This window comes from Botrytis sinoallii, assembly GCF_014898435.1.
Source record: "Botrytis sinoallii strain Bc 23 chromosome Unknown BSIN_002, whole genome shotgun sequence".
Classification (NCBI taxonomy): Eukaryota; Fungi; Ascomycota; class Leotiomycetes; order Helotiales; family Sclerotiniaceae; genus Botrytis; species Botrytis sinoallii.
This window is the reverse complement of record NW_024066029.1, coordinates 1,020,451-1,042,953: the sequence shown is the minus strand read 5'-3', so window position 1 is coordinate 1,042,953 and position 22,503 is coordinate 1,020,451. Positions and strand designations below refer to the sequence as shown.

The 22,503-nt window shown below is 43.2% G+C and overlaps 9 protein-coding genes across 9 annotated transcripts; 6 read left to right on the top strand and 3 right to left on the bottom strand.

Annotated features, from left to right (window-relative positions):
• Window positions 1-116: 116 nt before the first annotated feature.
• EAF02_001477 (uncharacterized protein) lies at window positions 117-1,374 on the top strand (the record flags this gene model as incomplete). The annotated part of the gene is made up of 2 exons (XM_038897525.1): window positions 117-219; window positions 293-1,374. 2 exons carry the CDS (start codon window positions 117-119, stop codon window positions 1,372-1,374), a joined length of 1,185 nt encoding a protein of 394 aa, XP_038762500.1.
• Window positions 1,375-2,628: 1,254 nt separating this feature from the next.
• On the bottom strand, window positions 2,629-6,219 carry EAF02_001476 (uncharacterized protein; the record flags this gene model as incomplete). The annotated part of the gene is made up of 1 exon (XM_038897524.1): window positions 2,629-6,219. The coding sequence occupies one exon, from the start codon at window positions 6,217-6,219 to the stop codon at window positions 2,629-2,631; it is 3,591 nt and encodes a 1,196-aa protein (XP_038762499.1).
• Window positions 6,220-6,780: 561 nt separating this feature from the next.
• Window positions 6,781-7,522, bottom strand: EAF02_001475 (uncharacterized protein; the record flags this gene model as incomplete). The annotated part of the gene is given in 4 exon segments (XM_038897523.1): window positions 6,781-6,989; window positions 7,048-7,078; window positions 7,097-7,459; window positions 7,514-7,522. 4 exon segments carry the CDS (start codon window positions 7,520-7,522, stop codon window positions 6,781-6,783), a joined length of 612 nt encoding a protein of 203 aa, XP_038762498.1.
• An 833-nt stretch (window positions 7,523-8,355) lies between these two features.
• On the top strand, window positions 8,356-9,479 carry EAF02_001474 (uncharacterized protein). The gene is made up of 2 exons (XM_038897522.1): window positions 8,356-8,483; window positions 8,579-9,479. The coding sequence occupies exons 1-2, from the start codon at window positions 8,453-8,455 to the stop codon at window positions 9,301-9,303; spliced, it is 756 nt and encodes a 251-aa protein (XP_038762497.1). The 5' UTR covers window positions 8,356-8,452; the 3' UTR covers window positions 9,304-9,479.
• Window positions 9,480-11,779: 2,300 nt separating this feature from the next.
• Window positions 11,780-13,420, top strand: EAF02_001473 (uncharacterized protein; the record flags this gene model as incomplete). The annotated part of the gene is made up of 4 exons (XM_038897521.1): window positions 11,780-12,144; window positions 12,317-12,876; window positions 12,931-13,078; window positions 13,201-13,420. 4 exons carry the CDS (start codon window positions 11,780-11,782, stop codon window positions 13,418-13,420), a joined length of 1,293 nt encoding a protein of 430 aa, XP_038762496.1.
• A 630-nt stretch (window positions 13,421-14,050) lies between these two features.
• Window positions 14,051-15,116, top strand: EAF02_001472 (uncharacterized protein; the record flags this gene model as incomplete). The annotated part of the gene is made up of 2 exons (XM_038897520.1): window positions 14,051-14,111; window positions 14,167-15,116. The coding sequence occupies 2 exons, from the start codon at window positions 14,051-14,053 to the stop codon at window positions 15,114-15,116; spliced, it is 1,011 nt and encodes a 336-aa protein (XP_038762495.1).
• Window positions 15,117-16,100: 984 nt separating this feature from the next.
• On the top strand, window positions 16,101-17,534 carry EAF02_001471 (uncharacterized protein; the record flags this gene model as incomplete). The annotated part of the gene is made up of 2 exons (XM_038897519.1): window positions 16,101-16,637; window positions 16,692-17,534. The coding sequence occupies 2 exons, from the start codon at window positions 16,101-16,103 to the stop codon at window positions 17,532-17,534; spliced, it is 1,380 nt and encodes a 459-aa protein (XP_038762494.1).
• A 337-nt stretch (window positions 17,535-17,871) lies between these two features.
• EAF02_001470 (uncharacterized protein) lies at window positions 17,872-20,042 on the top strand (the record flags this gene model as incomplete). The annotated part of the gene is made up of 5 exons (XM_038897518.1): window positions 17,872-18,500; window positions 18,548-18,982; window positions 19,042-19,417; window positions 19,469-19,607; window positions 19,657-20,042. The coding sequence occupies 5 exons, from the start codon at window positions 17,872-17,874 to the stop codon at window positions 20,040-20,042; spliced, it is 1,965 nt and encodes a 654-aa protein (XP_038762493.1).
• A 419-nt stretch (window positions 20,043-20,461) lies between these two features.
• Window positions 20,462-22,254, bottom strand: EAF02_001469 (uncharacterized protein; the record flags this gene model as incomplete). The annotated part of the gene is made up of 4 exons (XM_038897517.1): window positions 20,462-21,348; window positions 21,431-21,747; window positions 21,812-22,013; window positions 22,206-22,254. 4 exons carry the CDS (start codon window positions 22,252-22,254, stop codon window positions 20,462-20,464), a joined length of 1,455 nt encoding a protein of 484 aa, XP_038762492.1.
• Between the last annotated feature and the right edge of the window lie 249 nt (window positions 22,255-22,503).

Below are 22,503 nucleotides of genomic sequence, written 5' to 3'. Positions count from 1 at the left end.
GCCTTTCAGCCCCGCGCTAGATTAGTGGTTCAGCCTTGTCGTAAAAATCAATCATTCATCGACAACTTCAATTCTTCTCCACAGCTTTGTTCATTCATAATCGTTCCGTTTCCAAGATGGGAAAATCCTCAAAGGATAAGCGTGATGCGTATTACAGGCTCGCAAAAGAACAAGGATGGAGAGCTCGAAGTGCTTTCAAATTATTACAACTCGATGAAGGCATTAACCCCACTATATAATTACTCTGTGCAGTGTTGTATTGCGCAAAGTACCTTGACTAACTTAATATTAGAATTCGACCTCTTCTCCGATGTTACTCGCGTCGTAGATCTTTGCGCTGCCCCTGGAAGTTGGTCTCAAGTCCTATCCCGAGTCTTGATCAAAGGAGAGAAATTCGGTCGGGCAGCATGGGAAGACAAGGAGGCTAGAATGCGACAAAACATACTTGAAATCAACATCCCATCTTCAACAGAAGAGAAGCAGCCATCAAACGAGACTGAATTGAAACCTAAGAAAGATGTAAAAATTGTGGCTATCGATTTACAACCCATGAGCCCTTTGCAAGGAATCATAACACTTCGAGCAGATATTACACATCCCGCAACCGTTCCATTACTTCTAAGTGCTCTCGATTCTTCTTATGATCCGAAATCCTTGTCCCAGCAAGCTTCCAACCCCGTGGATCTCGTTATCAGTGACGGTGCCCCTGATGTTACAGGTCTTCATGATCTAGACATTTATGTTCAATCACAATTACTTTTCGCCGCTTTAAATCTTGCACTTTGTGTCCTCCGTCCAGGTGGAAAGTTTGTTGCAAAGATCTTCAGAGGAAGAAATGTTGATCTTCTATTTGCACAATTGAAAATCTTCTTCGAAAGGGTGGTTGTTGCAAAACCAAGGTCAAGCCGTGCAAGCAGTGTAGAAGCTTTCATTGTCTGCTTGAATTTCCAACCGCCAGAGGGATTCAAAGCTAGCATGGAAGATCCTATGGGTGTTGGGGATAGACTGGCCAAAATGGTCGATACAGCTGTTAGTCAAGAGCCAATAGTTTCACCTATCGATTCACAAAATATCGAAGACAACAAATCGTCAGAAAATCAAGTCAAAACAACGACACGTAGAGAAGATGGAGTATGGGAAGTTAAACTTCCTAGTGATGAAGCTAAAGCCAGAAAATCAGGAAGATGGATAGCTCCATTTTTGGCATGTGGAGATTTATCTGGTTATGATGCTGATGCTTCATATCATTTACCAAAGGATCGTATTACACTTGATCCTGTACAACCTCCAACAGCACCTCCATACAAGAGAGCTCTTGAAATGAGGAAAGCGGCAGGTGGAGCGTATGGAAAGACTACGGGAAAGACAGAATAGGAATCATAATATCTTAAAGGTATAGGAAGGAATAGCGAGGCGTTACGGTGGGGGTACATCGATTTTGAATAGCAGACGGGCTTTGTCAATCTAAAGGGAAGGAAGTTCCAGGGGACAAGGTCTTCTGTATGAACAAATGAATTGAGAAATCACTACAAAATTCCATCATTATATTGCCTTTCTTGCTGTGAAGACACACCTTGGGCTCTATGAGTCAAGAGCAAGGAAGAATTTACCCATTTTGAAATCAGATATGTAGCGGGGCATTCTTTGAGTATGAAGTGGAGAAGAAAGTTCTTCCTCTGACACTTCTGCCCCGCTTGAAAACAGCTTGATATATAGAAACGCCATCCGAGTCTTTCAAGAAATAGGTGAGATGGCCGAGTTGGTCTAAGGCGCCAGGTTAAGGTGATTAACTCTTAACAGACGATTGTTTACAATCTCCTGGTCTAGTAATAGGCGTGGGTTCGAATCCCACTCTCATCAACATACCTTCTGGATTTTTTGGACATTTTTGAGCAGCTTCTTTACTGACGCTTGGCTTACTTGGCATTATGCTCAGGAGGGAAGAAATTCAAAACATTTCCTTTTTGCTCAAAATTTGATATGGGAGAAGAAGTCCATGGAGCTTCAGCTGAACCAAAATTTTCATGCACGTCAAAAAAAGTTTTATGAAGCACCCACCTCGGAGCTTTCTCTTATCCAATCAGATCCACTTTGAGAAGATATAACTCCACAAGGTTTTTGGTATTACCCCACCACATCCACATCTCTTTTGACGGAAGGGCAAAAGGGAAGCAAGGGGAATGAAGATGTGAAGAAGACATCGGGCTTGTTCCAATGTGAGTGCACGGGCCAACGTGTCAGTCATTGTGCTCAAAGTTTCCTCTTCCAAAAGCTACCTCTTTAAGCAACGAATTGGTGATTCACAACACCACAGAAGAGCAAAATAAAAGCAAAATAGAAATGCTCCCTCGCGTGGGGTCGAACCACGAACCTCTCGATTTATCTATTTGAATACTTCAAGTAACAGTCGAACGCGCTAGCCAATTGCGCCACGAGGGATGTTTGTTTTGATATGGTTGCCCATGCCAGTTTTTGTATATATAGTAAGTTAGATCGCAGCATAGACCTTTACAACAAATTTCTGTCACCTGATGCGTGTTCACTTCAAGAGGGTGCATGTAGTATGCCAGGAAATATCCACGCTTCCCATTGTTCTACTCACAACTGAGGGCCATTTAAGTTATGAAATCACTCCTCCATCTTCCTAGCCTTGAACCCCAGTCCCGGTACTCTACTCCTCAGCGCCAAACTGCTCAAAACCACACTAATACTACTCATTGCCATTGCCAAACTTGCCCAGACTGGATCCAACCTGACGTGTTTTCCTCCCCCCGTAACAATTGGATAGAATATACCTGCTGCTACCGGCAGCGCTATCAAATTATAAACCAGAGCCCAACCAAAGTTGAATTTGATCCTTCGAAAGACCATTTTACTCAAATCCAACAACGTAATTAGGGATTGGAGATTGCTAGAAACTAATACGAATTCAGCAGAGGAGATAGCAATATCAGAACCAGAACCTATAGCGATTCCTACGTCGGCAGTGGTTAGCGCAGGAGAATCGTTGATGCCGTCGCCGACCATTGCTACGAGTGCTCTTTTGGAGGATGAATTTTTCTTAGGAGGGAGAGACTTTTGAAGATAGGAGATCTGGTTTGCTTTTTCGGAAGGGAGAACTCCGGCTATGATATTGGTCGAGGGAATTCCAACCTGTTGACCAATAGCATTGGCCGTAGTTTGATTATCGCCGGAAAGCATCCAGACAGCCGTACCACGTGCTTTCAGGGCTGAGATAATAGAAATAGCCTCTGGACGAATAGGATCAGAGATTGAAAATATGGCCGTAAGTTTGTAGGGCTCATTCAACGTAGAATAAGCTACTAGTGCTACCGATTTGCCTTGCTGTTTCCATACATCGAAGCGAGATTGTTGAACAGGGGCAATCTTGACTCCATATTGTGTCATAAGCGATTCGTTCCCAATTAGCATTTTCCCGCTACTAAAGCTAGCTCTCATGCCGTGACCCGGCATTTCTTCGATGTCTGTGAAGGTTTTGAAGGATGGCTTTGAGTTGTTGACACAGAATGAGACAATGGCTTTGGCCACGGTATGGCTACTATTTTCTTCGGCGATCTTGATCAAATTTAAAAGATCTTGTTCTTTGTTGTTCGTTGGGACAATCAGATTACCTGAGATAATGTCATTGTTTGTGAGGTTCTCATCGCCTTGAACAATCTGAATGTTTGAGCTACTCTGGCCGCTTGAGACAATCAGATTGTTTTCGTTGTCTGAGACAAATTCAAAGTTTGTGACGGTTGGCTCGCCTCCTAGAGTCAAGGTGCCTGTTTTATCGAATACCACACAATCGAGCTTACTAGCTTTCTCAAATGCCTCGCCACCACCCTTTACTAGAATGCCATGATGTGCTGCAAGACCGCCACCAACGAATAGTGCAGTAGGAGCGGCTAGTGCTAGACCACAAGGGCATGCAACAACAAAAACAGCTATAGCAAATTGAAGAGACCAAACAGCCCAACCCCTAGAGCCACGATAATCGTCTGGCAAGACTCCTGAAAGTCCAAGAGATAGCCAAACAATGAAAGTAAGTATGGCAATAAGGGTAATGACAGGTACAAAGTAACCGGTCAGAGTATCTGCAATTCGTTCCATGGGTGCTCTTTTAGTTTGTCCCTCACGAACTGCCATGACGATTTGATCGAGCATTGAAGATCCAGCGACTCCAGTAATCTTGACTGTTACTGGGGATTCCTTGTTGACTGTTCCAGAAAACACTTCATCTCCCGCACTTTTCTTGACCAACTTTGCCTCTCCGGTCAAACTCGATTCATCGAACTTAGTCTCTCCCTTGATAACTTTTCCGTCACATGCTGGAGAACCACCATGTAAAACCTTGATAGTATCACCAAACTCAAGTAAATCAACGTCGACGCTTCTGATAGAACTTTGTTCACCTGAGGAGGTTCCTGAATGTTCATCAGAATATGGAACAAGGAAATCCCCGTCCGGTTCGTTTGATGAATTCGGGACAATTAAAAGTGCTTCTGTAGGCCGTAGCTTCCTTAACATAGTCACAGCGTCATCAGTCCTTGACTTGCTATAAGCTTCAATAAGACGGCCAACGAGTAAAAACAAGGTCAAGAAGACAACTGAATCAAAATAGAAAGAGCTATCATCCACCATAGCAGTCGGATGAGATGCAGCGGCGATTAATTGAGCCACAGATGATACGTAGGCAATCGTAGTACCTAGTGACATGAGCATATTCATGCTTCCGAAACGATAGAATCTTTGAAGAATTGGTGTCGTGCTGCCAGGTCTCCATAACGATCGTATTTCCTTCAGAGCTCTTCTATGGAAGACATCGGCACAAAGAAAGTATACCGGCGTAGCCATGACGAGGAGAGACCATTGCGCACGATCGACGCCGGCTCTAAGAGGTTGCATAAAATACCGTCGGATTGTATTGGATGGCGGTACCACACTCATGAAAATGATACCGATAAGTAGGGTTGGTATGGCGATGATAAAAGTGACGATAACTCGAAGTAATATTCTTTGTTGCTCCCTTTTGTGGATGATTTGAGACCGCTCTTCGATAGTCGGTGGATGATATATTGTCGGTACAAATCCTTCTTCGACGTTGGAGATTTTGGAAAGAATCTGCCTGATTGTGAAAGTAGGTGCCGATGGGGCGTAAGTTATTTTTAGTATTGGGTTCTCTAAACTCAAGGCTCTGTCCAGGATAATGAGATCGCCAAAACTGATCAGACTGTTGTTGATTCGAGGAGGGCAATGATCACAATACATGCCATTTACCATGATCTCAACCGTCTTCGTCACTTTTTGTTTTTGAGGCTCGGGTTTCAAATTGATAACACTATCCAAGGCCGCATCATAGCCAAGATCCTCTATCTCTTCAACTATTTGACATGTGTATTTCTCATCGGCGTAGTCAACTGTAACGCTATTCGAGATGAGATTAACAACAACATCCCTCACCCAGGACTTCTTCTTTAGTCCTATCACGATGTTATTGGCGCAAGCAGCACATGTCATACCACCAATAGCCAACGATGCTCGAAATGTCTGAGGAACTGAATCGATGGAATCAACGACTACCAAAGGTTCCATTCTTTTGCCGGAACTTTCTGTGGTACCATCGTTCCTACCATCACTTGTATTATTATATGGCGGCTCTGAAAGTATACTTGATTGTCCCAAATTCTTTGAAACATTTTGTTGATTCGCTCCCGTGGCGTCCTGGCGACAAATTTCACAATTCTCCAAGTGCCGTTCATAGTTCGAATCAAAGTATGACGATGAAAATTGTCTTCGGGGTCTTCTGGTAGCTGACCATTTTTGAAGCACTTGGTCTAGGTAACCTGTATCGGTGTCATGTTGTATATGCGATCTTGCAAGACTACCGTACTCCTCAGACGTAACATCGCACACTTCGAATCCAGCAGATTGCAACGCCTTCCGAATAACTTTAGTTGATAGACTTTTATCGTGTTGGACAGTCACCCATGAAGACATGAGAGATGGAGTAACATCTTTTGGCCGAGGACTTAATGCGTAAAGGGACTTTTGAATATTTGAAACACACGAGGGACAATGAAGATTTGATAATAGATAGGATGTTGTGATCAATACTGAATTTTGAGTTGAGATATTCTCCATCTTCTCACCAGAATTGATATTGTTGTTTGTTGTTGTCGGACAGGTCGTGGACGTCATGTCTTCTTTTAAAGCCATACTTACTTAACCTTATAAGTTTTGTGGAAAGCGACTTCTACTAAAAGTCAAGATTGTAGAAACTTTATTCCAAATTCGAAGGAACTAGATATCCCACGGTATTGTATAGTAAGTTTGTATGACTGTTGTCAAGGTGGCGAGCCTCCGCACAAAAAGCGCAAACCGCAAAAAACTCTCAAAACAGCACAAAGCGCGCAAAGGGATAAATGTGAATGGGTTATATTCATTAAGGAATGCCACTCCTTATTGGACTATGTTTCTTATATGATTAAGAATGAGATTCTAAGCTGTGTAGGTATGTATATTAATAAGTTTGAGCATAAGATATAGCAACGTCAATGAATGACCAGTCAGTTTTTTTTATTGTCTAGTAGAAGGTAGATGCGTTCTGAATCGATTCACAGAAAATATCTTTTGGATGACTAATCCTTTTCCCGAACAGCCGATGAGACACCGCACCGCATTACTCAAAGCGCTGAGATTTCATACTAGGTAGTTCCAAAACCTACGATATATCTTTCCATACCTACCTACCTACATGATTTAATTTCTACACTCAATTCACTTCAGAGTTGAAAATGATTTGATATCTAATCGTCTTTTCTTCCCTGACAGAGAACGAGAGACATGTCGATAAGACCACTGATAAGCCCTCAAAACAAAAACCGACTCGGTGACGATTTGCTCAGATGTATAGAAGTCGCTTGTAGTCAAGATACGCTTTTCTAGAAGCTTCTCGCGGTTTTTAATTATAGCTTTCACCCACTTGCCTATACGAGTGGTTGGTATGATGCTTGCCGTCTTTCATGGTCAACGGGCTTCGCTTACCTGTATCCTGAGCAGCATCAATCAAAGAAAACTTTGAGTTTCAGCTCACAGAAGAGGCAAGCACGTAGGAGCCATCTCCCTCTTTGTGGATCATGAAGGTATAGTTGGCCATGAAGTATCCTGGAAGGAAGAACGAACAAGGAACACGGCTGGCACGAATGTGCTCCTCGATATCGGCCTTTTCATCAAAGTGCTTGACTTCCTTCAATCTACCATTAGTAGCCTTGCTGGCATTTAGCAGAGATGAATAGATGAGATGAGAAATGCAGGTTACTTTAGCTGCGTCTGCGACGGTGGTGCCTTGGGATCGCTCGACGCCTGGGGTGGCGGTCTCCCAGTAATTTGTTACAAGGAAGTCGGAGTGTGCGCCTTTGAGCGCCTCTGCGACTGAAAACTTCGAATTCAAGTCGGCCTGGGTAAAGGGTAAGTAAGTTCCTCGACGGATTAAGAGTCCACTAGTACTTACAGTCACCATTTGGACACCCTGCTTGGCAAAGGCCGTCACAGGTGATTCCACATATTTGGAACCTATCAGCGGAGTTAGTGAAACAATATAGTGCTTCCGGACAGGTGAGTTCTTGAGAGCGACTTGACTATAGCTAAGTTTTACTGTATGGATGTAAACTTCGCTTCGGTATGTCTGCTAATTAGGCGAAAAAGCTGCCCTGCTCGGATAATCGGTCTTTACTTAACCTTAAGCCCGGAGGAAAATTACTAATAACTCTCCACAAATATAAACTTCACTCTAGTAACTCTAGTATATCTCCTAATCAGACAAAAGAACCGCTCGAATAATCGGTTTTTACTTAAGCCCGGAGGAAATTTAAGAATTCAGGATCTTCTTTGACTTGGCCATATAATTAAGTTTGAGTTACTAGTAGCCCTGCAGCTGAATTAATGATAAAGTAGGTATCACTACAGCTTCAGCTTTCCACCACTGTATAATCGGACCGGACACTAGATAGATGCGATTTGTTTATAACAGTAGTTTCTTAACAAATTACATTGCTTGGAGGGCTCGCTCTCCATTACTGAGCGAAAATCTAACTTCCACCTAGCGTACCGGGCCGGGCACTTGCGATTATTGTGAACCTAACAATTGCGTAGCCCCAGACTTTGCCACTTTGAGACCAATGTCGGAATTGCCTCCTCGCTTCGAAAACAGTGTGACAGCTTGAACACCACCTGCCAAATTAATTGAAAGTATGGAGACGTATGACGTTACGGATAATTTAGTCCACGCCAGGGGTACTTTTCTTTTGCTAACATATAGTCGTACTCTTCACACCCGCGTTATGAGTTCTATTACTTACACCGACATCGAATTCGAAATACTTAAACTTTATCACTGACCTCATCCCAACTCCACACAGAGTCAAACTTTATCACTGATCGTCAATACGCTATGGCATCGAAAAGAATAATTCTTGTTACTGGTCAGTGAGATCTATTTGCCTGTAGGAGTATAATAAATCTATCTGTTGAAGGACCAGAATATCTTGAGCCTAGATATGCGCTGACCCAATAGTAGGAGCCAACACGGGCATTGGTTTTGACACCACCTACGCGCTCGCCAGCACAAGTCCTAACAACCACATCATTCTCGCCGCCCGCAGCGCTGAGAAGGGTAGCAAAGCCCTCGCCGAGATTGAAGCTCGCAAACCGGCGGGGACGATCAGCCTGATCGAGCTCGACATCACAAAGGACGAATCTATCGCAGCTGCTGTGGCCAAGATCACCGCCGATTTCGGTGTGCTCGATGTACTCGTGAACAACGCTGGGGTTATCCCTCAAGATGCTATCGATCGCCGTTCCGCTTATATCACGACTCTTAACACCAATTCTGTCAGTCCCCTTCTCTTGACTGAAGCTATGGTGCCGCTTCTCCAGAAATCAAAGGACCCTCGGATTATTAACGTTAGCTCATGTTTGGGCTCCGTTTCTGAGAGGCTAAACCCCGATTTTCAGTATTATGGCGCGACGGAAGAGGGATATCGTATGTCCAAGGCGGCACTGAACATGGCGACTGTGTGCATGTCTGTGAATTACAAGAGCTGGGGGGCGAAGGTCTGGGCTTTCTGTCCGGGGTATGTTGTCACAAACTTGACCGGCGAGAAGGACAGACAAAACAGGATAAACCAGGGAGCTGAAAGCTCGGAGACTAGTGCCGCTGGGATTGTCGAAATCGTCGAGGGCAAGAGGGACGGGCAGCCTGATGAATTTTTGGCAAAATATGGCAAAACCTGGAATTGGTAGGCATACCTAGTAGATGTGCTTGATCCTTAATGAGAAGGGACAGAGGGCTTGAAATGTTAGATTTGTAACAGAACGGCCTTAACATTTATTTTTGTTATAGTAGAAGTAGGTTTCTTCTCTTATACTTTGTAAATTTTATAGATAAACTATTAGAAAATCCATAAGAAGATTATTTATCTAATATTGTCCTTCAAAAAGCTAGTAATAAATGCTAAGTATATAACCACAATATACTATTAAATAATAGGCCTTTTAATATTAAAAATTAACAATCCCCTAAGGAGTTTATAAACTCTAAACAAAGAAATTGAAAGTTTCTTTGCTATGAGAAACAATTCCTCTTTTGACTGATTTATTCTTGTGTGAGATGGTTAGTATGTGGAAGCAGATAGTGTATTGCTTCGAGCCGCAGCCAGGTTTTTTATTGACTTTCAGAGTTGCAGCTCGCTTTAGTTTGTCGTTATTATCTCACAACAGCTCCCTATAATCTTGATAAGGAGGATACAGATGACGTAGCACCTACGGCAGTAGGTTCTGAATGTCAATATTCTATTCTATCTAAAGAGCTAGTCAATTACTAAAAGAAGCAATCCTTATATACTACGAAGCTAGCCCCTTCGCTTAATACTAGAGTAGTATGATGACTTAAGGTCATTCACCTATATTCATATAATAATATTAATATTAGTAATAATTATAATATTAGTAAAAAATATATCACATTAATTATCAAATTATTAACATTTATTTGAATGGTTGTTGAAAATATAATCACAAAATTTCCTATATTGTTACTATTCAATGCGCAATATAAATCAGCGTTGTCAATCAGCGATGTGATCAGGTGATAACCTGCCACTATCACTACCTCCTATTCCAGTACCTGATCTAAACCCAGTCTATACTGCGAAGTAAAAGGCCCGTGGCCGCCACCTTGACTAAAGCCTCCTATTATTCCCATTGTTGAACATGAAACACCGACGACACGATAACCTTCTGCACTGGCGCCGTTGTATGTAAGTCAGCATAGCCAACTCTAACACCAATATGAACTACAGGTCCAATGTAAGAGGGACTGCTGTAGTTGAAGAAGTCAATATTATCAAGATTACGCATCCATAAGCGTAGCGAGCCTGCTTCTGCCGATCTTCCCAGGTAATAATCTCCGGCATTCTTGATAGTGAGCCGTATATATTGCTCTGTACCAACCGAACACTCGTAATAACATCTTCGGCAGTACTAATATCAAGGGCATATGATACAAGGTTTCCTAAAGTACAAGAGCCCTAAGGCCCGAAGAATGGGCTGCAGGAGACATGATATTAACCGGATCGGCTTCGCTTGATGAATGCAGCAGCTTGAAGAATATCGTACTAAGGATTTGTTTGAACCGCACCCTAGTATCCCAGATCTGTGGTGTTGGCGTGCTCGGTCAGACGATATTATTGTTTTCCTGAATGGCGAAAAGACAAACCCCATTTAGATGGAACAACATATCACGGCTAGCAACCCTGAAGTAAGCGGCGCACTTGGCATCGGAGCCCAAAAGCTCCAGGCCGCTCTCCTGATTGAGCCATTTTCGGATTTACCTCTTACAACAGCAGCCCTGTGGTGGCAAAGTTAATATCTATGTACGAATAAAATGTCAGTATAAATTCCTATATAATTATTTGATATATACATTATTGAATTCAAACTTTTTTCATCTCTAACGAAACACATTTTTCGTTATCAACGAATATTTCTAGTTCAAAATGATAACCGTTTATTATTGACATTTTAATAATAGAAAAAAAGAAAATAAAGGCTTTTCAGCTGAAGGACCTTTATGATTTTTAGAATGAGTGGATGGAAGGGTATGTGTATAGGAGTTAGGAGGAGAAGGGGAGCGAGTGGGGGAGCGAGTGTAGATATTAGAGGGCGGGAAAAGGTATTAGCCGAAAGTCTAAAGGGGAGGGGGTTTCACACTTTGCTATTTATTTTCAATTTGTTCTTTAAGCAGAAGCTTTACTATTATATTATACAGTATAGAATGTAATATTATTTAAACAAGAATACAAATCAATTTTAATCTATATAGTTATAATTGATAATCGATTATTAATCGATTTCAATACAAGTAAGCTTTTTTACTTGCAAATAGTTTTAGACTAAAACTTTCGAAAATCAAGAAATTTCGAAAAATCGAAAATTTCCGAAAATTTCTCTAATTTCCCTTAAAGTAAAATTTTCTAATCATATATATATATAAAAGTTAATTACATTAATACTGTATGACTTATTTTTTCAATACAATATTAAAGATTAAATCTTTTATTATACTTGATGAAATAATGCTTTCGTCAACCACGGATTCTGCCACCACAGGGCAGAACAGGCTGCTCTTATAGAGCGAATATGGCCGAGTATTGAAGAAAGTAACCGTACTGCTCCCGCTCATGCACGTGTTGAGAAATCTTTCGTTCTCGTCATCCCGATGGACCGCCGCCTAATTCGCGCTCCCAAGGGAACTTTTATGCGTGCTGCTAATATCAGCCAGTACACCGAAGAAATCGAGAAAATTTACAAAAATGCAGATGTTTTGTCGATTAACAACGATGATTTGACTGGCGATACAAGGCAACATGTCGCTCCAACAGGCCTTGACGGGACTACGCGTCTTGTCCGCCAACAAATCCTTGCTGCAACAGGTTGGCCAAGTCTCGACAATGATGTCAATCTCTTCGATCGTGGTATAGATTCACTCCAAGGTCTCCAGCTTACGCGTACTTTACGACGTATCTTTCACCATCCTGGTTTTGCCCCTTCGACTGTCTACCAAAATCCCACCGTATCCCACTGGTAGCCGCCATTCTTACACCTAACGAAACTGTTCAAATTGAACGGGGGTCTATGGAAGGTTTACTTGCTACATACCGCAAACTCATACATCATATACCAGTATCTAAACAGACAGCTGAGCATCCCAAGCAGGCATCTGAGAAAGTCAATGTCCTTTTGACCGGGTCTACAGGCATCGTAGGTATCATTTATTGCAAGCACTACTTAGCCGCGATAGAAACGCACACGTATTTTGCTTGGATCGTGGCAAAGACGGCGGGAGAGACACACAATGCAAGAATTTTGTTGCAGCTGGAATCCCTACAAGCCAACTTGACAAACGTGTCACTTTTATCAAAGTCAATGTCGAGTCACAATTCCTAGGTCTAGATAGTACTTTATACGACTCGCTCCGTTCAGAGGTCAATCTCATTTTCCATACAGCATGGCCCGTCAATTTTAACCTGCCACTATCTGCGTTCCGTCCACAGCTTGCCGCGTTGGTGAACTTGTTCACTCTAGCTGCTTCTGCTGCTTCCAATACAGTACGGTTCATTTTCATATCATCAATAGCCGCTGTGGAGGGACATAGACACGGTCCAGCTCCCGAGAAAATCCTCGAAAGCCTCGAAGCACCTGCACCTTTTGGCTACGGCCGCGCCAAATTCCCTGCAGAGCTGCTTGTCGACGCTGGTGGTCGGCATCCCGGAAACAAAGTACCTACGACTGTGATCCGCGTGGGTCAGGTCGCAGGTTCTGTGCACAACCCTGGTATATGGAATCCACGGGAGTAGCTACCAAGTTTAGTGCTCAGTTCCCTGCACTTTGAACATATCTCCGATAGCCTTGGTCCAGGATTTGACAATGTCGATTTTGTGCCTGTGGACTTGTTGAGCCATATACTAGTCGTCCTAGCTACGGCTGCAACGGCAGAACAGCCTATAACGCTGCGACGGTGTTCAATCTGCGGAATCCGCAGCTGGTATCTTGGAGCAAGTTGTTGCCTGTTATTGTGGCAATACAGCCGCTTCAAATAGTGTCGCCTGCGACATGGCTGGCTAGTTTGTGAGCGAGCAGCGAGGCAGACTATGAGGATATGGCGGCGAACCCGGCTGTTAAATTACTTTATTTCTTTGAAGGCTTGTGGGCGATACACGCAAATACTGAGAAAGTGCCAATGCAGCCTATGGTGGTGGAGAAGGCTCTCGAAGCAAGCCCTACCATGCGAAAGCTAGATGCTGTTAAAGTGGAACGGATGCATAAATGGGTTGAAGAATGGGTGGCCGCGAGGAAGTGATTATACTGCATTACATTCAAATCACTGTTTCAATTAATGCACAAGATTGAGTTACTCAAATTCGGCCTGTCGTATAGATGGATCCATGGATCCCTTTAATAATAATAAATCCGAGAGGTGGGTGCACAAGCCACATTCACCAGCCACTCCGATCGAATTATTTCGGCCGAAAATTATTTTTATAGGAACTACCTCCAAGTCAATGTTCTCTGTGCTAGAATCAAATGAGGCTCTTACTACCGATTCGGGTTTTGAATATATGGCGCTCTTACATGACTTTCAAGTTTGACTAGAGATTTCATGCATGAAAATGCTTATAATGCGTTCATACTTGAGAATTTGTGCTGAAGTATTTGCTCATTGATGCTGATACCTACCTCCTATCAGAGTAAGCCGTCTCGCTTGTACCTGACGATGCTGTTCTATGCCCGTTACCAAGTGGGGGAGAGGTCGACCGCTGGCTCAAAATAGAACGATGGTTTTGGTTTTATTGGCTATTATGCCCGTAAAGTCCGTTGAGAAATACTATATCATCTTCGCTCGTTCACTTTATACTAGACAAACAAACAAGATTATACAGAAAAGGTTATACTTCTCTATCTCATTCCGTACCTTTAATACAGAATCGAGATGCCTACTCCAACAAGTGCAATTAAGGTTGTCTTTGGGTCAATGACCATCGGTAGACCAGGTATATATCTTCCCCTTTGAACTCCTTCAACTCAAGCTCATCATTCTCTTCTTAGGTGATGGAATCCGTATCACAACCGTTGAAGGCGCCCAGAAAATTTTCGATGTATTCCAAGCACATGATCATTTAGAGGTCGACTCTGCTCGTACCTATGGCGGCGGTTCGACCGAAGAAAGACTCGCAGAAATAGATTGGCAATCACGTGGCCTCATTATGCAAACCAAGCTCTATCCCACCAAGGGAGCAATGTCATGGCTCACAAAAGATTCATACTCTCTCTCTGCTGCCGATGTCCGTCGTGGTTTCGAAGACAGTATGAAAGCGCTGAACACAGATCGTATAGAGATGTTCTATCTCCACGGTCCCGACCGCAGCACCCCCCTCGAAGATACCCTTAGTGAAGTCAACAAACTCCACCAAGAAGGAAGATTCGAGCGTTTTGGAATTTCCAACTTTACTTCCTGGGAAGTAGCTCGAATCTATGACATTGCCGAAAAAAACGGCTGGGTAAAACCATCTGTCTACCAGGGTCTTTACAACGCCTTCAATCGTTCTGTAGAAGCAGAACTTATTTCCTGTCTCCGCTTTTACAACATGTCTCTCTACGCATTCCAACCACTAGCCGGCGGTTTCCTCACCTCGAAATACCATCGCGATCAAATCGAATACGAAGCTGGTTCCCGCTTCGATCCTTCCAAGCCACAAGGACAATTGCATCACGGTCGCTACATTAATGATCGAAATCTCTACGCATTGGAGGATATTCTTCGACCTGTGATCAAGAAACATGGACTTACCGAGGCGGAATGTGGATTGAGGTGGATGGCGCATCACTCTTCCATGAAGAAGGAATTGAATGATGCTGTGATTGTGGGAGCTAGTAGTCCCGAGCAGTTGGAGCAAAATTTGAAGGATTTGGAGAAGGGAGAATTGCCGGAAGAGGTAGTAGAGGCGTTGGAGAAGTGCTGGAAACACATCTCCGGAGTTTACAAGTATTTTCATTAGAGGATTATGGGGTATGGCAAGCGCTTGAAATTCCACTCGAATGCCGATGTATAGAATTGTAGAGACCGAACAAACAACCAGGAAAATTTAATATCTGAATGAATCTGAGATAATAGTTGTGGTTTAAAATTTCTCGGCTAAATGTGAATAATTTGCAGGTTTTTCTCTCCAAGTCAATATTTGTCTCAATTTTCAATTCATGGACTTTATTGATATCACTTTGTCGGTGTATGATCAAAGTATGGAGTTGTCCCGACGCCCACATGAGTTAGATGTATGAATATTGAATCTTAGGAGTATGATGTTTGAATTTCAAGGATTTAATCGGGGTTCTTCTGAGGCATCAAACGATGCCGAAGGTATTTACCGCGTTACATTGAAATCTCGTTCGAGATATTCAGTTTTTGATATCTTGGCATGTACTCATCAACAGAATATAGAAAGCGACAAACATACCTGAGTCGACCGGCATCAATTGATCTAGACTTCATCATTAATAAACTTAATCGAAAGAGAAGATAACCCCCATTATCCAAAATTATAGATAACATCCGTTTACAAATGCAGTGTAACATATGGGGTAGACGGGATCCACCAAGTTTCCCGAACACCCACACGGAAAACTTGTCATCGTGCGGAGCTTAGTTTTCCGTGCCCCGCATCAAGTTTTCCGAGATATCGAGCATCCAGCTTGTAAAGAGCGCGAAGGAAATAGATTGTCAATCGAATCACACCACCGTGGGACTTATTGCAGCTGTTATCGTTGCTATCGTAAGTTCTGGGCGATACGAATGTGTCATGTGAAAACCTTCTGATAGGTGATGCGAGATGAATAGGAGAAAATATGCGATGATTACTTTACTATATAAGAGACGCTGTTTCCCGTGTGAATGGTATACAATTCTGGTTTTCTCATGATTTATCCAAATTGAACACTCAAATTTCATCTTCTATACTCACAACTTACGAATTACTACGATAGAGATGTCGCAATCTCAAGCCTCTACTATGCTAGCATCTACCTCAAAAAGTGTACCTCTTTACCAAAACGTTGATGGTAAAGCAATGAGAGAAAACGCAAACTCATTTCTCATAAGATATGGAGGAAACTTCTCATCTGAAATCATTGTAGGAGCAGAAGGTGTTTACATCTACACTGCCGATGGTAGAAAGATACTAGATTTTACTTCCGGACAAATGAGTTGTCTCATTGGCCATGGACATCCTGAAATTGTTGAGGCAATCACTGCACATGCTGCAAAACTGGATCATTTACTCAGTGGCATGCTAAGCCCGCCAGTGGTAGAACTCGCACAAAAGTTGACGTCTTTGACACCACCCGGACTTGATCGTGCTATGTTTCTCAATACTGGAGCTGAGTCAAATGAAGCTGCTATCAAAATGGCTAAATTGTATACTGGAAAGTATGAGATAGTTGGTTTGGGGGCGAGTTGGCATGGAATGACGGGAAGTGCGACTGCATCAACCTACCACTCTGGGAGAACGGGTTATGGCCCTTGCGTAGGTCCACTGCTGTATGAATTTACATAGAATGACAATACTAACTGCAAAAAGATGCCAGGAAACCTCGTTCTACCATCTCCAAACGCATATCGTTCGATTTTCCGCCATGCAGATGGCTCATATGACTGGGAAACAGAGTTGAATTATGGGTGGAATTTGATCGATCAACAATCGACGGGGTCATTAGCCGCAGTAATTCTCGAACCTATCCTCAGTTCCGGAGGTATGCATGTCTTGCCAAAAGGATATATGAAAGCGATGAAGAAACACTGCGAAAACCGCGGCATGCTTCTTATTGTCGACGAGGCACAAACGGCAATTGGTAGATGCGGTTCTATGTTTGCAATTGAGCACGATGAATGCACCCCCGATATTTTGACTCTCAGCAAGACATTGGGCAATGGACTTCCACTTGCAGCCGTTGTCACCTCGGCGGAAATTGAAGAAAATTGCTTCGATCGCGGTTATCTTTTCTACACAACTCATGTAAATGACCCGTTACCTGCTGCTGTGGGAGCCAAGGTTCTGGATATTGTAGTCCGAGATAATCTTGTCGAGCGCTCTCGCGTAGCAGGCTTGAAGTTGAACGCTGAGTTGAAAATATTACAGGAAAAGTATGGTTGTATTGGAGACGTTCGCGGTAGAGGTTTAATGGCAGGAGTGGAAATTGTAAAGGATCGAGCTACTAAAGAGCCAGCGCCGGAACTGGGAGCAGCATTGACAGAGAAACTAAGTGAACTCGGTTTATCTGCAAATCTATCGACAATGAAGTCGTTTGGTGGGGTGTTTCGTATAGCTCCTCCTATCACTATTACTGATGAAGAGTTGATGGCTGGACTTAGAATATTTGAGGAGGCGTTGAGGATTACTCCTGATACAATGCCGATTGATTAGATATAAGAGACCGACAGTACCTCTTCAAACTGCAAAACTCGTTACTTAATTCAAGCAAGCCTAATTACTCCAAATCTTTTGAAACATGTTGAATGCCCGGGCGCAAACGTTATGGAAATGCCTGTCCTGTCAATATAAATGAAGTGCACAGTCCAAGTCAATCCACATCCGATATTGTACCGATTCCTCTAACCTTGTGTCACTTCGGAAAACTGAACCATCCCACCATTTTTGATATCTAGACACAAATTCCTTCGGACAACTGGTAACACTAACCATTTTGGGTGATCAACCGTGTTTTTACGAGTGGTTTACAGCAATAAGATTCATTACACCAATGAATCCTCCCTCCACGTTGAATGAATCCCGACCATATCGGTCCCACAAAATTCCAGCCTGCGATCGATGTCGAAAGCGTAAGTTAAGATGTGAAGCCGACTTATCAAATGGTCCATGTCGTATTTGTCGGGAGCAAGGTGCCGATTGTGTTAGGTCGGAAGCCTCCAGAACGAAGAAACACACCACCCTAAACACAAATAGCATAGAAGTGCCTTCAGTGCGTTCATTGAAACGTCCCAGAATCCTTGATCCAAGCCCTTCTACTTCGCTAAGACTTGAAAACCGTTTCCCAGGAGATAGTACCGCGGAGAAATCTGGTCTTCAAAGTCCCGACTATAGTCGACAGGAAAGGCCAAGTGTCAACGACAAATCTTCTATGATTATCGGTCCCATCATTGCAGAGGATGTCCAGTTACTGGAGCAATATATGGAATCTCAAGCTCGCCCTGACAGATCTAACAGGGGACGCTTATATGACACTGTATCGGACAATCCAAAAGACCCAGTGATTTATCTCAGCGTTTCTCGACGAAGAGAAGGGCTCTCTTCAAGTGAGCGAGCAGGTGAAAAACAGAAGGAAATTTTGGAACAAATCCTAGGGCCAAATGTCAGAGAAGTTGTTAATCTGTATGGTCCATGCCAATATCGCATTGCGTATGCTGAACACTTCTCAGTTACTTTCGCCATATTCATCCTAGCTTTCCTATCATTGACGAGCATAATTTCAACCAATTATACTCCAAGGGCGATAAAAGCTTATCACCCGCACTTATTTGTGATATATTAGCTTCATCTTTGGTATACTGGAGGCATTCCCCAAACCTCAAACGATTTCCGGTTCCAGACCAGCGATATTGCTGGAATCTGGCCGTAGAATCACTTCAAGGAGATTTTCTCGCACCAGGTCTCTCGACCCTTTATGCAGCGCTCCTTGACTTGTCTGGGCGACCTGTTGTCTCGATTACAGGCAATACGCTTACTAGTGGAAGATCTGTTGCTCTCGCTCATAGTCTAGGGTTAAATCGTGATCCTAGCAGATGGAGAATATCCGATCATGGAAAGAGTCTACGAACTCGTCTTTGGTGGGGTGTTTTAATCCATGATCGCTGGTGAGTATCATGTGTCATATTACAAATGATCACAATTTCCTACTAAAACAATCCTCTAGGTCGAGCTTCGCCCATGGTGTACCTGCGCACATCCGAAGAAATGAATATGATGTCCCGCTGCCTACACTCGAGGGACTTCTCACAGAAGGCAATCACAAAACTTCACGCATTCGCCCAGCAGAATGCTTCATCTTACTCTGCACGCTGACCGAAGTTCTTGGCGATATCCTTCCACTCCTGTATGATCGCCGATGCAGACCAATCACCGAAACCAACAAACTCTTGCGGCAACTCGAAACCAATCTTGACGAATGGGAAGAGTCTCTTCCACAATGGGCGACAAATGAATCTAACGCCGAGCAAGTCTCGGGTCTCAGCAGCCTACGGCTCGGATTTCTCTCGGTCAAAATGCTACTTTGCCGTATAGCCTTTCATGCAAGTTCACTATCCACACTTACATAAAGCTGAATACTAATCACCACACAGAGTACAACGCATTCTCCCGAGCCATGTCTAAAAGAAGTCAAAACATACCACCAAGCAATGCTACGCGAGTGCGCAAGAGCAATAACAACCTTCCTCTCTTCTCTAACAGAACAGAATCTCCACGAATTCTGGATGCCATGTATGTCGTACTCTCCATCTCACTGTACCAATAACTAAACCCATGGAAGATAGCGCATACCACATCTGTTCCGCAACCATCATCCTCCTTCGCTGCGCCATCGATACCACTGATATCGAAACCGCCGAGTCGTGCAAATCTAGTCTATTCCAAGTAAAGCAATGGTTAGATTGGGCACACACTTCTCATCATTGGGATCTCGCTGAAATATGTCTCGCGCAATGCGCAGAACCGATTGAAAGATTGAACGTGTCATCGCGTGCAACGGCAACGAATGTTCGAGAAAATAGTACTGAACAGCCGGGCTTGGGAGTGGTAGGTGAAAGTATAGGGGATCCCACAAATGTACCCTTTCTTGCGGATACCGAGAGCTTGATGAATGGACTTGAGTATCCATTTGTTGACCTGTGGGATATGTTTGAGCAGGAATATTGATAAAGATTAGGCCATATGCCTCAAAACAAAATCAATCTGCATGACATTCAATACATCCATCATTATATCAATATGTTCCGTTAGTTAGTTCTTCATTAGGTTCACTCATTTCAATCAGCAAATTTAAGGGACAGAAAGAATATGTAATACAGGTTTGTATTAAGTCCCTGCCAAGGCTACATACATACTTGTTAAAGTTGCAATATTGCACCTCCAGAAAACTAAAATACCAGCCGATGTTTCTATCAAGATTATTCGTATCGCGTAAAGCAATAACTTCTAGGTAGAATGGGTATGAGTCGTAAAGTTACTTTTGAAAATTTCCCAACTCCATGAACTCCAACCAATGCTCCCCCAACCATATGCAACCATTTCAAAATCATCCAACGGAAGAAATTGTCAAGTCATCAAGTTTTAATTTAAAGACTCAACTCAACTGCCTTGCTAGACTTGATCTGGCTAGACCATTCTGCAAGAGCAGCTTCAACCTCTCCACCAGGTCCACAGTACTTCTCAACCGAGTGTGCACTACGGCCAATAAAGTTCTTTGGGTCCATCATGTTGTCAAGATCAGCCCAGACTGGTTCAAAGTACTTGGTGGCCTTGATACGGTCGATCAAGTCGTTCTTACCACCTTGCTTCTTGACAACGTCAGAAGCTTGGTGAGAAAGGACACGGATCTCTTCATGAGCCTCTTGTCTTGATCCTCCATTGGCAACAATTCTCATGATGATGACTTCTGTAGCCATGAAAGGCAATTCCTCCATGACACGAGAGTGGATACGGTTTGGGTAAACAACGAAGCCAGAGACAACGTTATCCATAGCCATGCAGACAGCGTCAGCTGAGAGGAACATCTCGGGGATGGTGATACGGCGGATGGCAGAGTCATCGAGAGTTCTCTCAAACCATTGAGCAGCGTAGGTATCGTTGGCGTTCTTGTTGAGGTTGGCAAGATGACGACCAAGAGCTGCAATACGCTCGGATCTCATTGGGTTGCGTTTGTAAGCCATGGCTGATGAACCAATTTGATCCTTCTCAAATGGCTCTTCCAACTCCTTCAAGTTGGCAAGATGACGAATGTCACTTGAGATTCTCTGGGCAGTAGCACCAAAGCTGGAAAGAGCATTGGCAATTCTGAGATCAACCTTGCGGGAATAGGTTTGAGTGCTGATAGCGTAACAGCTTGGGAAGCCAGCCTTCTCGCAAAGGATTTCATTGAGCTGGTCGATCTTGGCACCATCGCCCTTGAAGATCTCCATGAAACTGGCTTGTGTACCAGTTGTACCTTGGGCACCACGGTAACCTATTTTCAGAAAGAATCAGCAAATGTACAAAGAGATGAGAGCAAATCAAGCTCAAGTTGGAGAAATATCAGAAAGACTTACGAAGATCAGCTCTAACTCTCTTGATGTCCTCCAAATCCATGAGAAGATCTTGAACCCATTGAGATGCACGACGACCAACAGTGATCAATTGAGCAGGTTGGAAATGAGTGTAGCCCAGGGTAGGTAAATCCTTGAACTCAAGAGCAAATTGAGACAACTTGTGAATGATAGTGGCCAATTTTGGAAGGATCAAATCGAGAGCATCACGCTGGAAGATGAGATCGGCATTGTCGGTGCAGTAGCAGGAAGTGGCACCATAGTGAATGATACCAGCAGCCTTTGGAGCAACTTGGCCAAATGCGTGAACATGTGCCATACTAAGTATAAGGAGTTAGCAAATTCATCTTTCAAATCGAAGAAGTGAGGATTTGGAGAACTTACACATCATGACGACGCTTCTTCTCCTCCTCAGCAGCAACCTCGAAGTCCTTATCGGTCATGATTCTATTTTCCTTCATTTGTTGAATACCCTCAGCACTGATATCCAAACCCAACTCTTTCTCGGCTTCAGCAAGATCGATCCAAAGGGTTCTCCATGTTGAAGCACGGTTGCGAGCAGAGAAGATCTCCTTCATCTCCTTGCCTGTGAAAGTAAAATGGTTAGCATTGAGTCTTTAAGTATGATTGAACAAATACATTAATTGTCAAATATGAAATTCAACTGAGGGAAGAGAAGAGCGCATTATGAGATGCAGTCAATGGACTCGAGAGGAAGAATACACTTGGGTTTGTGATTTTATCAATCAACTGCTGGGGGAGAGAATCTGATACTTACTTGCATAACGCGAAGTCAAGGGAGTTTGATAGATATCGTTGGCAGACATCTTGAATAGATTATCCCAAAGATCTTGGTATATTCTGAGTGATTTGATGTTTCTGTCTTGTGAAAAGAGGTTTCCAGGAATCGGAGAGGTTGTTGTTAGGAGATAAGAATTGAAAGATTGAAATACGCGGGGCAGACAAAATTAATAAATTTGTGGAGGGGAAAAAATGATGCTGGAGTCACCAGCGGCCGCTTTGTCCCGTTCCGAGACACCAAACTAGTAGTTTTTAGGGCAATTTTTCAACCAGGA

What these genes read in the sequence shown, in the direction of transcription:
- EAF02_001474 (XM_038897522.1), top strand. Translation starts at nt 8,453, where the DNA reads ATGGCATCGAAAAGAATAATTCTTGTTACTG. An exon ending in AAGAATAATTCTTGTTACTG is followed by an intron (nt 8,484 to 8,578) that starts GTCAGTGAGATC and finishes ACCCAATAGTAG; the next exon opens with GAGCCAACACGGGCATTGGT.